Here is a 15,132-nt window from a genome sequence, read left to right as displayed (position 1 = left end):
ATCAAGTGTTGGACGTGGACGCGTAACGGAAACTCGGCGACTTTTGCTGCTGCAGCCTGCGGACTCGGCGCGTACTGCGGGTGGTCGTTGCCCATGCAAAGCCAAATGTAATCGGCTGACGTTCGGACGGGACGTTCCGAACGAACCGCCCTACTCTGCCCTGTCCGCGCGGACTCACGGCAGATTTCCCGCTCGGTTGCACGTCCGCGCGGGCTCTATGGGACTGTCCCACCCGTTCCTTTCACGTGGTTCCGCTCGCTCTGTTTTGCACGCGCATATGAGAAAGCAAATGTATTTTTGCAACCTCCAGCAACCTTCAGAACTCAGTTTTGCAACTTTTAGAGAAAAATAATTACAACAGGCGTTTAAAAATAAATGAAATATTTGGAATATAAATTTAAAACATACATATGAAGCCATTGTAACACACGGAACATCCAGATCTACTTTGCAACATCCAAATAAAACAGTTGCAAGATCCATCTGGAATAGCTGAAACACTTAAAACAAACGCTTGCAACATACATGTATATCCATTGCAACACATGCAACATCCCCCGATATACTTTTGCAACATTCGAATAAAACACTTGCAACATCCGTATGAAACACCTGCAACATGCATATGAAACACCTGAAACACTTACAACATGCATATGAAACACTTGCAACATCCCAGATAAAACACTTTGCAACATGCGTATGAAACACCTGAAATGCTTACAACATGCGTATGAAACACTTACAACATCCTAGATGAAACACTTTTGCAACATGCGTATGAAACACCTGAAACACTTGAAACATATCCCTTGCAATATGCCGAATCAGCGCAACATCTTCTTCCTACTTAGGCGAATGGAGGCTCGTCGGCGTGGAGAGAGGGGGGAGGCCGCCGGTCTTGCACGAGCTGGCACCGGAGAAGGATGGAGGTGCTCGGATCTCGCCGCTCCAGATCTCGGAGTGCGGCACGATAGTGGATGGAAGGATGTCGGTCTTGCACGAGCTGGCGCCGGAGAAAGGATGGAGGCGCTCGGATCTCGCCGCTCCGGATCTCGGAGTGGGGCGCGACAGTGGATGGAAGACCGCCGGTCTTGCACGAGCTGGCGCCAGAGAATGATGGAGGCGCTCGGATCTCGCCGCTACAGATCTCGGAGTGGGGCGTGACAGTGAATGGAAGCGCGGCGAGGGATGGAGCGCGGCACAGCCGGGGCGCGACACGGGAGGGCGCGGCTTGGGCGGGAGGGGCGTGTGTGGCTCTGGCAGAGGCACGGCGTGTGCGTGGGTGGGGGCGCTGCTTGGGCAGAGGCGCGTCGCGTCCGAGGAACGGAAGCCTTAGTGACGGAAGAGGGCGGGAGCCTGGAGGATGGGCCGAGTGAGTTTTTTGAGACAGATGGGAGCCGGTCCTAAGTAGGTCAAGCGGTGTCCGGTCTGAGTCGCAGGACGGATGCCGGTAGAGAATCATTTTTGAAATGTAATTGGTACCAGAGCCGTCGATGTGTACGTACGTGGACGAGTGAGCGTGGAACGTAAGGGAGATGAGAAGATAACCGCGCCCAGCCAGCCGCAGCACCAGGCACCCCTGGGCCGTGGGCTCCAGTTGCATGCAGGCACACAGAAGACGCACTGACCCGGGAACCATCCAACACGGGTGGCACCACGTCACGTGACGTGAACCCGCACCACCAGCACCAAGTGCTGTTTTTTTTTTCTCAATCACGCAAAAGGTTTGCGTGTCTTTTTATTAAGATAGAAAAAAAGTTTAATACAACACGTCTTAGCGGTGCCCTAGAGGTCAGAAAAATTGTATGTGGACGCTCAGATCGACCCCAGTGAATTGAAATATATGGTGTTACATTGGGAACTAAGTGCCGTGGTTGGTGTCATTTTTTCTTTTCTGTTTCCTGCATGTAGCCTCACAGGCTCACATAATAATAAATAAACCTGCTTGTAATTTGTGTTACACAAACAGTAACCGGCACTATATCGTTAAAAAAGATGTAAATGAAAAGAAAAAATGATTTCGGAGAGAGAGAAAATATTTAACGATCAATGCAAAAAGGAGTAGCACTAACTATTAACTATAGAAAAAGGAAAAACGTGTCATGACTTATGAGGAGTATACGAGGCAAGGAGCAGATTGATACGATTCCATTTATATATGTCAGATTGATACGATTCCATTCTATATAATAACTAACTAAGTTTACTTAATACTAACCTATTAATGCACAACATTCATCGCTCGTGCTGGAGATAAAATGGAGATATATTCTTCACAAATGATTTGGTGGAAGTCTGAAATTAGAATTGCCACTTGTACTGCATGGTGTCCTTGAACCTGTAACCTAATTTATTATCTATGAATGCCATGTTTTGTAAATAACATACCAAATACTTGTTCGTTAAGTACTATAGTATAGTATACGATGAAAGATTTAATACAATTTTTTTTTAAAAAAAATAGATTACCTACCTTATTGATAGCCCTGGACAGGCAAATGCGGCCAGCGCATGCCGGGAGAGTCCAGACGCCTTGAGGTGTTGTATTTGTATCCGATGCTGGCAGCCGCGTCCGATACGCGTATATATAAGAGGCGATACGTTCTCAGATACACATGCACGACGTATCAAACGCGTACCGGACAGAATACATACTTTGGGATGTGCTGCAGCCAGGTGCTGTATAATATCCATACTAGTTTTCCAACTGCTGCTACAATGATCCATCCGGCAGCTTCAATGTTAAGCGGTGGTGGACGTGGACGCGCAACGGAACGTGACGACTTTTGCTGCCGCCAGCCAACCGGGCAGGTGGTCGTCGAATTCGAGTACTCGAATCCAACAGCGACGGCTCCTGATGCAGCGAATGAACTCCCTGTATACGACTACCAGTACCATGGATGCACATGCACCACAACGCAGGTCCTCTGCTGATGCAGTAGTGCAGCAGCGACTCCAACTGGACGGGATGACTTCGGGGCTGGGAGAACGAAACCCCTCCACGAACCAACGGCGTGTCGGTTTGCTTTACTCTACAAACGGAGGGACGCACAGCTGTCGCTGTCAGCCAGGCTCACACAACCCCCTCTCCGTCTCCACCACGTCGTCAACCGATCCAACCAGGAGAGACAGGGGAACGAAATTCAATCCCCATGCCCACGCCTTGTCATCACTCATCAGTCAGTTTTGGCTTTCGGCATGTTCGCCGGTTGATTTTGGACCGATAAGTCTGGTCGGTGTTGATTTGTTGTGAGAGAAAAACACTGTTGGCTGGTTGATAAGTTCTGAAAACCAATAAGCGAATAGACTGTTTGTTTAGCTTTAGGGTGTAAAGTTTTAGAGTGTTACAGTGTCATATGGGGGTGTTCGAATACTAATAAGGGTGTCACAGTATCGTATGGGGTGTTCGCTAATAAAAAAATAAACTATGAGACAAATTTATTAAACATAATTAATTCATCATTAGCACATGTGTTACCGTAGTACTTTATTATCAAATCATGAACTAATTAGACTTAAAAATCCATCAACTAAAGTTGTCATAATCTGTACCATTAATTATTTTTTTAGTTTATATTTAATACTCGTAACCCCCAACCTCACCCCGTCCGCCGCTCCCCTGTCCTCCTCCTCATTAAACTCTAGTGCCTCCCTCCCGCCGTCCGGCAAGCGGCAACACCCTTTTCCCTGCCTCCTCTCCTTCCTTCCTTCCAGTCCCTCCCTCCCCTTCCTACCCTATTCAGTTGCCTCTGCCTGCCTTCGCATCGCCGCCCGCCCCACCCCGTCCGCGATCCCTCCCAAATCCCAATCCATCCAATGGCGGCCACCTCCGGCAGCGTCCTCCCGACGCACACAACCCCGTCCGCCCCCGCCTACCCTGCTTCCTCCTCCACCAAGCCCCCCACCACCTCCCCCAACCCACGCCGGCGCTGCCTCTGCATCTGCCTCCTCATAACCCTCGCCTTCCTCGCCGCGCTCGCCATCACCCTCCTGGTCCTCTTCCTCACGGTCCTCCGCGTCCGCGACCCCACAACCCGCGTCGTCTCCACCCAACTCTCCGGGATCGCGCCCCGCCTGACCTTCCCGGCCGTCTCGCTCCAGCTCAACATAACCCTCCTCCTCGTGGTGTCAGTCCACAACCCGAACCCGGCCTCCTTCGCGTACGCCGCCGGGGGCCACACGGACATCACCTACCGGGGCGCCCAGGTCGGGTCCGCGGAGATCGACCCGGGCCGGATCCCGAGCCGCGGCGACGGCAACGTCAGCCTCGCGCTCACGCTCCAGGCCGACCGCTTCGCGTCCGACCTGCCACAGCTGATCAGCGACGTCGAGGGCGGCGCCGTGCAGCTCGAGGCCGCCACCAGGATCCCCGGGAAGGTCAACATCCTGGGCCTGTTCAAGCGCCGCGCCGTGGCGTACTCGGATTGTACCTTCGTCTTTGGTGTTCCTGAGATGCGGGTGCGCTCCCAGCAGTGCCGCGACCGCACCAAGCTCTAGTTGTTGATGATGGTGATGGCGACGGACGGGCCGGTCCGTCGCCGCCGGCGTCAAGGCTTGTTGTCTCTCTCTCGTCTGCCCCGCGCCCGTGACGCGCACCGAATCCCGTGCGTGCTCGGTGCGGGTTCACGTCACGTCACGTCACGTTGGTTCGCGGTTCGGTGCGTCCTGATGCATCGCTTCGTTCGCATCTCCTCTTGCTTTGGTTGCCTGCTTCTCCGTCCTTCACCACCGTCCGTCGCCGTCGCCGTCGCCGTCGCTCGTCTTGGTTACGTTACATGCAGCCCCTGGTTACATGTGTTGTTGCGTTGCGTTGGTTACGTATAGAGTAGTTATTTATTTCATTTCACATAGACTGCTTGCTTGCTGTGCCTACGTAGACTAGCTACATACTCTAGTTTGTTGTACGTCACTGCTGTTAGTATTTTGTATTGTATAGATAATCATCATACTGTATGTACGATATGATGAATAATGGTTGGTTGGGTGATCATGTACATAACCACAGAATCGGATTTTCTTACTTATACTTTGTAATCTCATCATGGTGACACGCTTTTCTTTTTCTCTCTACTGATAGTGAATTAGTGATACACCTTTTGTGACTGCTCACCTCCGAGCTCCTCTACGATCAAGCGTTGTCGGTAGCAAACACCGTGGGATCTGTGGCATACGAAGAAAGACAAACACATGAATGAATGGATTGATGGATCCGTAGCTGCGGCTGGTTGCGCTTTTACTCTCTTTTTTTTGTGACTGCTGCTGCTCACCTCCGACCTCCTTTGCGATCAAGCCATGCATGGCACACGAATAAAGACAAAAGCACGAATTGCAATACTAAAATGATGACAAGCACAAATTGTAATATTAAAATGGGGTCGTGTGGCACACGAATAATAAAGACAAGCACAAATTGCAATATTAAAATGAAGAAATTGCTATGGATAGATAAAACTTAATTTTCTCGAAGATTATCAGTCCTACTACGAGAGAGAATTTCCCCGCAAGCAAGGAACTTGATTTCCTATGGATTTAGAAAGAAAAAAAATGTGCTGGATCCGAAGTTTGATAATTGAGATATTAAAATGAAGAAATTGGTATGGATAGATAGAACTTGATTTCCTCGAAGATTATCAATCCTGTATTAGGAGAGAGAATTTCCCCGGAAGCAATGAACTTGATTTTCTATAGATTTAGAAAGAAAAACTAGTGGATTCGAAGTTTGATAATCAAGATATTGACACAAAATGCGGGGTCCACGCCACATCCGCCGTCGCTAGACTCCACGTGTCTCGCTATTCGGCGTGTTCGGATGGTTCACTGCACAGTAAATTTCGGATGATTCAATAGTGTTCTGTAAGAGAGAATAAGCTGAAATAAGCTGAAAGTAGTACAGCCGAACACCCTGATTGTCACCTCACGGTATGCATGAGTCTCAATGCTCTTGGCTGTGTTCGACTGATATAAAAATACTGTTTAGGCTGGTATGAAACACTGTTCATACTGGTATTTTGTGAAAGAAAAATACTACTCCGACTGAAAAAAAAAAAAACAAGCCAGCTAGCCGAACTATCTCAGCACAACACAGCCTTACTCGATAGCAGACACCATGGGATTTAGCCTTCCGGCTTGCTTGCTCTCTGTGATGCTAGCCGAAGCTGGGCATTTGTCCCAAAACAAAGGAACAGGGGGAAGCAGAGGCGCAGGGCACAGCCGCACAGGGGTCCATCGCCGGCGTCCCGGCTTGTCTCTCGGTCGTTTGCCCGCTCGTGACGGGGCCGCCCCGTTGGTGCTGGTGGCGCGGGTTCACGTCACGTGAAGTGGTGTCGTCCGTGTTGGTTGGTTCGCGGGTCAGCGCGTCTTGATGGTTTCGCATCTCGCTCGCTTGCTTGCTTGGGACTTGCTTCTCCGTCACCGACTCACCCACGCGCGGGGCCCGGCCCGTCGGCACGGTGACAGTACAGCACGTACGAGATACGACTAGTATAGTCGATCATGTGCTGTGCTTACGGATTATATTTATTTTATATTTTTATCTAGATTCGGATTTAAATACAAATACGGATATTGTCATCCGATAGAATATAATTAAATATATAATTTGATTATTCAGAAATCAATACGGTATCATATGTTAGATATCTAAACTCGGATACGGACACATCTGAATCCCTCTAAATAGATTCGGTCTCAAATACGATCAGAAAATATTCATGCCATTTTCACCTCTGCTGTGTAACTGTATTGATCATCAATAGAGTAGCACCGAGAGAGTCAGAGAGATGGTTTATCTGTTAATAACTATACAGTGAACTAGGTACATACTCTCTCCATACCTCAATTAGTTGTCGTTTAGGACATGATTGTGCTTATCAAGGAGTAATTAATTAGAGTGTATTTTTCCTTGTCTGCCCCTATTAAATACGGTTGTGGATGCAACCTATATGAGAAACAATTATGGTTCAGACTGGCTAGTGCAGTGAGGCTAACGCCCTGAGGACAAGGGCGCGGGTTCGATCCCTGGCAGCCACATCTTTTTTTGCTGTCACTGGCGATTTTGTATGGCACTGTTTCTGTGCAAGTGGCGTTTGTGCTGGGCCTCGCTGTGAGTGGCAATTTTGCATGGCGCTCGCTGGGTCGGGTGTGGGCGCGTTGCTGCTCATGCGCGCGCGCGTTTTGGCCCGTGCGCGCTCTCGTTTTTTTGCGCGGTTTCGAATGTTTAGCGACGCGCGCATTTAGCCTTCCATACAGCTCGTTCTTTGGCGCTTTTTTTTCGTTGCATAGCACCGTGCGCGCTCTCGTTTTCTCTGGCCGTCTGTCCATCTACCCCTTCCTATTTAACCGGTGCTACATCCTATCCATCTCAACCTCTTCTATTTTCATCTGTGCCGTGCTCCACTGTTTCCTTCCCCACTTCTTCTCTTTTCTCTGTACTGCAATGGCTAATCCATTCGATTTGAACGTTCGTTTAGAAGAAGATGATGACGACAATCTTCCATTCGATCTCAATGAGCCAATAATGGAGGATCACACCACATATGGTAATGTAGTTAGTTTGTTTGTTCTTTTTTTGATATTCAAATCAACAACGTGTAGTTTTGTTTCTCATTTTCTTTCTTCTTTTTTTTTTGACAGGGTTTGATTTGAACTTGCCACTAGACGAGTTTGGTGCGGTTGATTTCAATTATGTACAAAACCTGCCCGGTAAGTTTTATGAATGAGTTTGTTTTTTCCTATAGCTAGAACATGCCGTGGCTAATTATTACTATGAATGTGCTTGTTTTTTTTCCTTTTGCTAGAACAAGATGTTGAGGCTCCCGTTCAAGTAAACCGTCCAAAGCATGACATGCCTGAAGAAGTTAGAAAACAAGTGTACCAAGCATTGTTGGCTAGAAGCAAAAATGGGAAACTAGGCAAGAGAGATACAAGCATTGTTGCCGATCAGTTTGGTGTACACATTCGATCGGTTCAGCGCTTATGGAAGCGAGGTAAAACCCAACTTGCTCAAAACATTCCAGTCGTGGTTGCTAGTCAAAAGAAGGGTAGATGTGGCCGTAAGGCAATCCCTCTTGATTTGGAACAATTGCGCAATATTCCTCTAAAGCAAAGAATGACCATAGAAGATGTGTCTAGTAGACTTGGTATTACCAAATCTAGGATACAAAGGTATTTGAAAAAGGGTTTGCTTAGGCGCCACTCTAGTAGCATCAAACCTTACCTCACTGATGCTAACAAAAAGACTAGGTTGAAGTGGTGCATTGACATGATTGAGCAAGGTTTGGTTGGTGATCCAAAGTTTAAGGATTTTTTTGACTTTGTGTTCATTGATGAGAAATGGTTCTACCTTTCTCAAAAATCCGAGAAATACTACTTGCTACCCGAGGAAGATGAACCACATCGCACTTGCAAGAACAAGAATTACATTCCTAGGATCATGTTTTTATGTGTTTGTGCTCGGCCAAGATTTAGAAATGGAGAGTGCATTTTTTATGGGAAAATCGGTTGCTTTCCACTTGTCACTTATGAAAATGCTATTAGAGGAAGTCATAACCGTCTTCGTGGTGAACAAGTTATCAAGCCAATAACTTCAATCACAAGGGATGTCATTAGAGATTTCATGCTAAATCAAGTGTTGCCGGCCATTAGAGCCAAATGGCCAAGAGAAGATGTGCACAAGCCAATATTCATACAACAAGATAATGCACCTTCTCATTTAAAAGTGGATGATCCTGTTTTTTGTGAGGCTGCTAAGCAAGATGGGTTTGATATTCGGCTTATTTGTCAACCACCCAATTCTCCTGATTTCAACATTCTAGACTTGGGGTTTTTTCGTGCTATACAAGCTATACAATATAAGAAGGATGCAAAAACAATTAAAGATCTTGTTCCAGCCGTGCAGCAGGTAAATTGTTCACTTTTTCACTTGTTACATTGCTTCTTTAACAACTAAATGGAGTACTCATTGATTCATTTTCACTTTTCATGTAGGCATTCGTAGAGTACTCACCACACAAAGCAAATAGGATCTTTGTGACACTACAAACCATTTTGAAGGAAGCCATGAAGATAAAAGGATGTAACAAGTTCAAAATTCCTCACATTCAAAAACAAAGACTAGAGAGAGAAGATCGGCTCCCATTCCAAATAACTTTTGAAGCTTCCTTGCTAGCCGAAGCACTTGCTAGTCTTCCTGCAGCAAATTAGAAGAATGTAGTACCAAATTAGTTTTTTCAATCTGAAGCAAGAATGTAGTAGTAGCAAATTAGATTTTGCAAGCCGAAGCAAGACATGTACCTTACTCTTCATGTTTGCATCTTCCTTCATCTTTGCATCTTTGAACTTCTTCATGTTGTAGATCTCGTCCACCTTCTGTTCAACGTGTTCAGGTACTAGTATTGTGTCTCCATCCATCTCAAGTTTGTCCACATCAGGGATGAACAGCTCGCAATCAAATTTGTCTATGCCATGTAGTATCCAAGTAGTGAGATCGTAGTCATCATGAACAAGACGGCAACGTGCACACCTGCGAGCTTCGCGGCGAGCTTGGAAGCAGGCTTCTCTGAAGACGCCGCCACCGTGGAACATGCCGCAGCGAGCGCACTGCACCTCGACGGCGTCCGGCGCGATGTCGAGGGAGTCCGGCACCACCTCGACGTTGAACGGGGCGATGTCGAGGGAGTCCGGCACCACCTCGACGTCGAATAGGGCGATCTCGAGGGAGTCCGGCACCATCTCGACGTCGTCCGGGTCGATCTTGAGGGAGTCCGAGTCCAGCGCCATCTCAGAGGCAATCGTCATCTCCGAGTCCGGCGCGACCTCCGCGTCCAGCGTCTCCTCCATGGCGCGAGTGACCTTCATGGCGCCGGACTCCTCCATGGTGCGAGCGACCACCATGGTGCGAGGCTCCTCCATGGCGCGACCGATCTCCTTGGCGCGAGCTTCCTCCATGGCGCGAGCTTCCTCCGGGCGGCGAGGGACGCGAGCGCGCTGACGAGATAAAGGGAGGCGAGCGTGCTGTGGGCGAGCGTGTGTGGTCTGCCTTGACGCGAGAGCCGACGGGCGGCGACGCAACGAACCGAGGCGACGCGCGATTAATTGCGAGTAGTTGGCGAGCGCAACGGGCGACGATGGGAGGGGCATTCGCGTCCATAAGGCACTGCACGGGCGAGCGACGATAGGCTTTGTGAAAATGGGCTTAGTGCCCAGAACGACAGCTAATACGGATATGGAGGGAGTACTAGTTAGGCCTCTAGATAACTACTATCCCAATATGTCACTGGTGGAACCTAATCAGATAATAACGGCTAATGAGTGGGCCCCACAGCCCAATCTTTCCCGATCTTATCCCTTCCCTGCCATCCGCGTCACTGTCGCACGCACGCTCGGCCGTGGCCCCCGCCGACCCGGACGCCGCCACCAACTCCACGGCCGGCGAGGCGTCGCCGGCCTCCACGCCGCTCGACAGCGCTGCGAACCACGGCAGCCCTGTCGTCACGGCCGGCGAGGACGTCCGAGGCCAGGCACCTTGGAGGCGAGCGCGGCGTGGGCGTTTGTGAGGTGCTCGCCAGCGCCGCTGGGGTGCTCGCTTGCTTCGCCGCGCCCCTCCGCCGGCGTCCCCTCTGCCTGCGCCGCCTGCACGGGGCCTCCTCACCTCCGCTCCACCTGCACGGGCGCCTCCTCGCCTGCACGAGCTCCTGCGTCCAGCGCGGGGAGGCCGTCGCGAAGGGGACCCACCGCTTGCCGTCCCAGAAGACGACCCGGCCGTCGGCGACGCCCGTGTACGGCATGCGGCCCTGCGGGGCGAAGGCGACATTCTCGGGCCCCTGCACCTCTGCCCCGCGGAGCCGCTCCCGTCCATCCGCGTGCCGCTTGCGGCGGCATCTCGGCGGGAACGTGCCGCAGAACGCCGCCAGCGCGGCCACCACCCATGGCGACGCCATCCCGCTAGTCTCCTACCTTGGCTCTCGACCGTGGCTCACCCAGTCGGTGCTGCCGTTGGTGAGCCGGTGCGCGGCGCGCACGGCCGGCTGCCGGTACTGCCGCGCCTACGGCGACCGCGTGCCCATCCTCAACTCGCTGACCGTGCTGTCCGCGCGCCTCGACACGTACTATCGCTGCGCCGGTTCGTGAGCGAGACGGGGCGGCCGGCGGAGGATTGGGGCACGCGGCACGAGTAGGGCTTGTTCCACTACTCGTCGGGGATGCAGGCCGTGGTGGCCGCGGCCGGGCGTCCGTGTTCTGGACTGGCAAGATCCCGGCGCGCAGCACCAGCACCTCGGCCACACGCATCTGCTGTTAATTAGCTGGGTATCCAAACACTAATTCAGCTAATAGGTAGACAGTGAATTGTTATCCAGCTTGTTCCAAAAAAAAAATTTATTCAACTAATATTAGCTATGTGCTATTAACTAGATAACTATCATAAGATAGTGGATCCAAATAGAGCCTTTGATGTAACGATGTAGACTAGCTGCCAGGGGCGAAGCCAGGATAAATGGCCGCTGGGGTCGGTACTCAAAGTATTAAGTGCTAATTTATAGGATCCGATAATATAATATCATGCATAACATCAAATTATTAAAATAACAATACATATTGTGACAAAATAAGGTTTCACAAGAGTAGTTACCTCTTACAGTTTCCCTCTACGACTACGATCCTCCATCTTATGAAAGCGAACTATCACATCTTCGATTGGAATTGCATATAGAAATTCTGGTTCCACGAAGCATATGATACAATCATTCATAAATCCATCTCCAATACGATTTCTCAGTATTGTCTTCACAATTTTCATTGCTGAAAAGCACCTCTCCACCGATGCAGTGGCGATAGGAAGAACTAGTACTAGCTTGAGAAGCCGATAAACCAAAGGAAAAGCCAAATGTTTTTTTGTACCCACCATCAACCTAGCAAGCTCAGAAATAGTGTTCAAGTCGGCAAATCTTTCATCAGCTCGCATATTGTCAATGTAAATATTAAGCTCTCGATCAAGATCCTTAAGTTGTGTTGAGTTGAAATCATCAGGATATGACTTAGCCAACTCCATTAGACTCTCAGATTTGAATGCCTCAAAAGAATTCTTGGGATTAAAAGCAGCGATATGAGTAAGTAACTGAGAGTTTACCTCATTGAAACGATCACTAAACTCTATAAGCTGCAAGTCAATAATTGGGTTCAAACAATCATATCTATAATGTTGATAGTTAGTGCGATTGGTCTTTTTTCTTGGCCTATGGCGATCAATATATTCCTCATCCATATCCAACTTAGGAATGCCATGCTCTTCACAAAAGGAGTATACAATCTGCAGCAAACAATCCCAACCATCATCTCTAATTTGCTGAAATTTCTGCTTGGTTAACTTCACCTCTAACATGGCCTCTAGGATGTCTTTATCTTTCCTCTGCAAGGACAGTGACAGAGAATTTGCATGGCCTAAAATAAGCAACATTAAGTGCAAGTGAAACACAAAGTCAAAATCCTTGAGATAGTCTAGGAGACCACGAGCTTGGCGTCTCTTTGCATCATTTGGACCTTCTTTTTCCACATATTGGAGAACTTCAATAACTTCAGGGAATAGATTGCTTAGGCTCTTAAGGGTTCTATAATGAGAACCCCAACGTGTGTCTCCAGCTTTTTGAAGGGATTGTTCTTGATTTAATCCAGTTCCACTAGTTAGTTGTCCAGTGCCTATGGCTTTTCTAACTCTCTCCTGTTGACTTTCTCGAATGATATCTTTACGTTTACAAGAAGCTCCTGCCACACTAAGCAATAGAGATATCATGTCAAAAAAGTCACTAGCATCATCATTCTTTTTAGCCACTGCGACAATTACTAATTGTAGCTGATGAGCAAAGCAGTGGATATAATATGCTGAGCTATTCTCTCTCTCGATTAAAGCCCGTAGTCTATTGAATTCACCTCTCATGTTGCTTGCTCCATCGTAACCTTGTCCTCGGATTTGCTTTATGCTCAAGCCATACTTAGCAAACAAATTGTCAATGTTAGATTTCAGACATGAAGCCGACGTTTCTTGCACATGAACAACAGCAATAAGTCTCTCCTTTATTACCCCAAGCTTATCAACGTACCGTAAGACAACTGCCATCTGTTCTTTCCCAGACACATCAGCTGACTCATCCACTAAAAGGCAAAACACATCACCATCAATTTCTTCAATAATAGATTTCACGATAATCTGCAAAAAACAAGTAAAAATCATTATAGACTATGAGAGATGACATAGTTTGTAAAACAAAAATAACATGACAGCCTTTTCTTACCTCAGCAAAACAATTCGCAATATCCCTTTGAATTTCTGGAGCAATCATCTTATTATTTTTAGGAGCATTACTTCCAACAACTTTCTTTACTTTGTCATTTTCATCGGCCAAAAGTTGTACTAACTCTCGAAAATTCCCCTTATTGGTGGAATCCACTGATTCATCATGGCCACGAAAAGCTAAACCTTGATGCAATAAATATCGGACAGCTTTAATAGATGTCTTCAATCGAAGTAGATGCTGCTCTTTAGTGATATCACTCTGCTTGTTTAAAGCATCACCAATCGATTGGCCGGGCTTCAACAAATTGTCGCATCTCTTCACAGCCGTGTTATGAAAACTATTACATTTGCTGCCTACATGATCTCGAAGCCTATCAGATTTGTTCCAGCCATCCCAACCATCTATTACAAATGCATCATTTCCACCTTGGCCCTTGTTGCAATCTCTGAACAAGTAACAATATAAACAAAAACACCTATCCATCTTTTCACTGTACTCTAGCCAACCATATTTAGTGAACCATTCATGTTGACACCGTCGTGGAAAACCCGCTATCATTGTCGTTGGAAACATAAAACTAGGTGGTGGCTTACTGGGACCTCTGGTCAAATATTTTCGCCTTATGTCATTTTGCAATTTGTCGCCTATGTAATCTGATATTCTCCTTCTATCTGCGGGATCATATGGAAGCTCATCAAAATTTACCTCCTCTCGTGAGATCCGTGAAGTGCGCTGAATAGTACAATTAATGTTTGATGCAGTGCCATCTCCATCTCTTCTTATTCTTGAAGTGTCTCCATGATTATTCTCATTATCACCGGCTGGAGGTAATTTCCTTTTAAGAAATCCTTCCAAAGTCCTCTGATTGCCTATCAAGTTACTAAATTAGTCACATAATAAAAAACTAAAGCAAACAGCAGGTATGTGTACATTATAAATACTAGATAGATACCTGGCATCTTGCTGGAATGAAAGAGAATGGTCTTGACTTCTTTGCTGGGACGCAAGTTACACAATGCTTTCTGAGAATCTGAGTTCGGAATTTCGGATTGTATACCTGGAAAAAATAAAAACCCTAAGACCTCAAAATTCAGACTTGATCGTTAATTGCAAACTGCATAAATGGGTATTTGTTGTTTGGGGTACCTTGTCTAGATGCTTGAGAGTAGATAGGAGTATAGGACAGCACAGGAGAACATGAGATCGAGAACGAACTGAGCTACCGATGAGCGGCGGCTGAGCGCAGGCCGCTGGGAAGGGGCGACGCCCGCAGGAGGATTTGCGAAGCTGAAAGGGTGCGTGACCTGCCCCTGGCTTCTAGCAGGCTGTTAGCAGACGCTGGCTCGGAGGCAAGGCAACGTTTGGCCTTCTCCAATTCACCTATGTGGCCTGCGTATGTATAGATTGATTGATCGGATGGGCTGAGCCTGAGCAGATGACTGTGGACTGCTATAGTGCTGTTGCTTTGCTGGGCTGGGCTGCGGACTGCTGGGCTAAGGCCACTGGGGTCTTACGTGATTTTTACTGGGGTCTTAGCCGGCCAAAAATTGCTCGGTATAAGAGGCTAGGACAAAATCGTCGGTGTCGCTAGACCCCCATGCTTGAACGTGGCTTCGCCACTGCTAGCTGCATACTCTAGGTTGTCGTCACTGCTGTTAATATTCTGTAGAGTATCATCATGCTTTATGACATGATTATGATAGAACTATTAGGACCTCTATGCGTAGATCTAACGGGTAAAACTTAACTTAGATGAGAAACTTGATTATGTACCTCGCCATGGCACGGCGCGACGCGCCTCTAGTGTCGGAGTAGAGGTAGCATCTTAGTGGTGGCGTGGTCC

At 48.0% G+C, this 15,132-nt stretch overlaps 4 protein-coding genes across 4 annotated transcripts; 2 read left to right on the top strand and 2 right to left on the bottom strand.

Moving 5' to 3' along the window:
* Window positions 1–3,627: 3,627 nt before the first annotated feature.
* On the top strand, window positions 3,628–5,023 carry LOC136531696 (uncharacterized). The gene has a single exon (XM_066524352.1). The coding sequence runs from the start codon at window positions 3,820–3,822 to the stop codon at window positions 4,498–4,500; it is 681 nt and encodes a 226-aa protein (XP_066380449.1). The 5' UTR covers window positions 3,628–3,819; the 3' UTR covers window positions 4,501–5,023.
* A 2,408-nt stretch (window positions 5,024–7,431) lies between these two features.
* LOC136531697 (uncharacterized) lies at window positions 7,432–8,950 on the top strand. Its single transcript, XM_066524353.1, has 3 exons — window positions 7,432–7,541; window positions 7,636–7,704; window positions 7,800–8,950. The coding sequence occupies exons 1-3, from the start codon at window positions 7,439–7,441 to the stop codon at window positions 8,948–8,950; spliced, it is 1,323 nt and encodes a 440-aa protein (XP_066380450.1). The 5' UTR covers window positions 7,432–7,438.
* Window positions 8,951–9,751: 801 nt separating this feature from the next.
* Window positions 9,752–11,326, bottom strand: LOC136531699 (uncharacterized). The gene has a single exon (XM_066524355.1). It carries the CDS (start codon window positions 10,938–10,940, stop codon window positions 10,365–10,367), a length of 576 nt encoding a protein of 191 aa, XP_066380452.1. The 5' UTR covers window positions 10,941–11,326; the 3' UTR covers window positions 9,752–10,364.
* Window positions 11,327–11,632: 306 nt separating this feature from the next.
* On the bottom strand, window positions 11,633–13,847 carry LOC136531694 (uncharacterized). The gene is made up of 4 exons (XM_066524350.1): window positions 13,287–13,847; window positions 12,688–13,201; window positions 12,305–12,417; window positions 11,633–12,157 (listed from the first exon to the last, which is right to left on the bottom strand). The coding sequence occupies exons 1-4, from the start codon at window positions 13,845–13,847 to the stop codon at window positions 11,633–11,635; spliced, it is 1,713 nt and encodes a 570-aa protein (XP_066380447.1).
* Window positions 13,848–15,132: the final 1,285 nt, after the last annotated feature.

This window comes from Miscanthus floridulus, unplaced genomic scaffold (genome assembly GCF_019320115.1).
Source record: "Miscanthus floridulus cultivar M001 unplaced genomic scaffold, ASM1932011v1 fs_416_5, whole genome shotgun sequence".
In the NCBI taxonomy this organism is placed as follows: domain Eukaryota; kingdom Viridiplantae; phylum Streptophyta; class Magnoliopsida; order Poales; family Poaceae; genus Miscanthus; species Miscanthus floridulus.
This window is presented reverse-complemented; position numbering and strand designations above follow the sequence as displayed.

Coding starts and splice junctions, on each gene's coding strand:
- LOC136531696 (XM_066524352.1), top strand. CDS start 3,820: ATGGCGGCCACCTCCGGCAGCGTCCTCCCGACGCACACAACCCCGTCC.
- LOC136531697 (XM_066524353.1), top strand. CDS start 7,439: ATGGCTAATCCATTCGATTTGAACGTTCGTTTAGAAGAAGATGATGAC. Junction 7,542..7,635: donor GGAGGATCACACCACATATG/GTAATGTAGTTA, acceptor TTTTTTTGACAG/GGTTTGATTTGAACTTGCCA. Junction 7,705..7,799: donor TTATGTACAAAACCTGCCCG/GTAAGTTTTATG, acceptor TCCTTTTGCTAG/AACAAGATGTTGAGGCTCCC.
- LOC136531699 (XM_066524355.1), bottom strand. CDS start 10,940: ATGGCGTCGCCATGGGTGGTGGCCGCGCTGGCGGCGTTCTGCGGCACG.
- LOC136531694 (XM_066524350.1), bottom strand. CDS start 13,847: ATGATAGCGGGTTTTCCACGACGGTGTCAACATGAATGGTTCACTAAA. Junction 13,202..13,286: donor TTGCGAATTGTTTTGCTGAG/GTAAGAAAAGGC, acceptor TGTTTTTTGCAG/ATTATCGTGAAATCTATTAT. Junction 12,158..12,304: donor GGGATTGTTTGCTGCAGATT/GTATACTCCTTT, acceptor ATTGACTTGCAG/CTTATAGAGTTTAGTGATCG.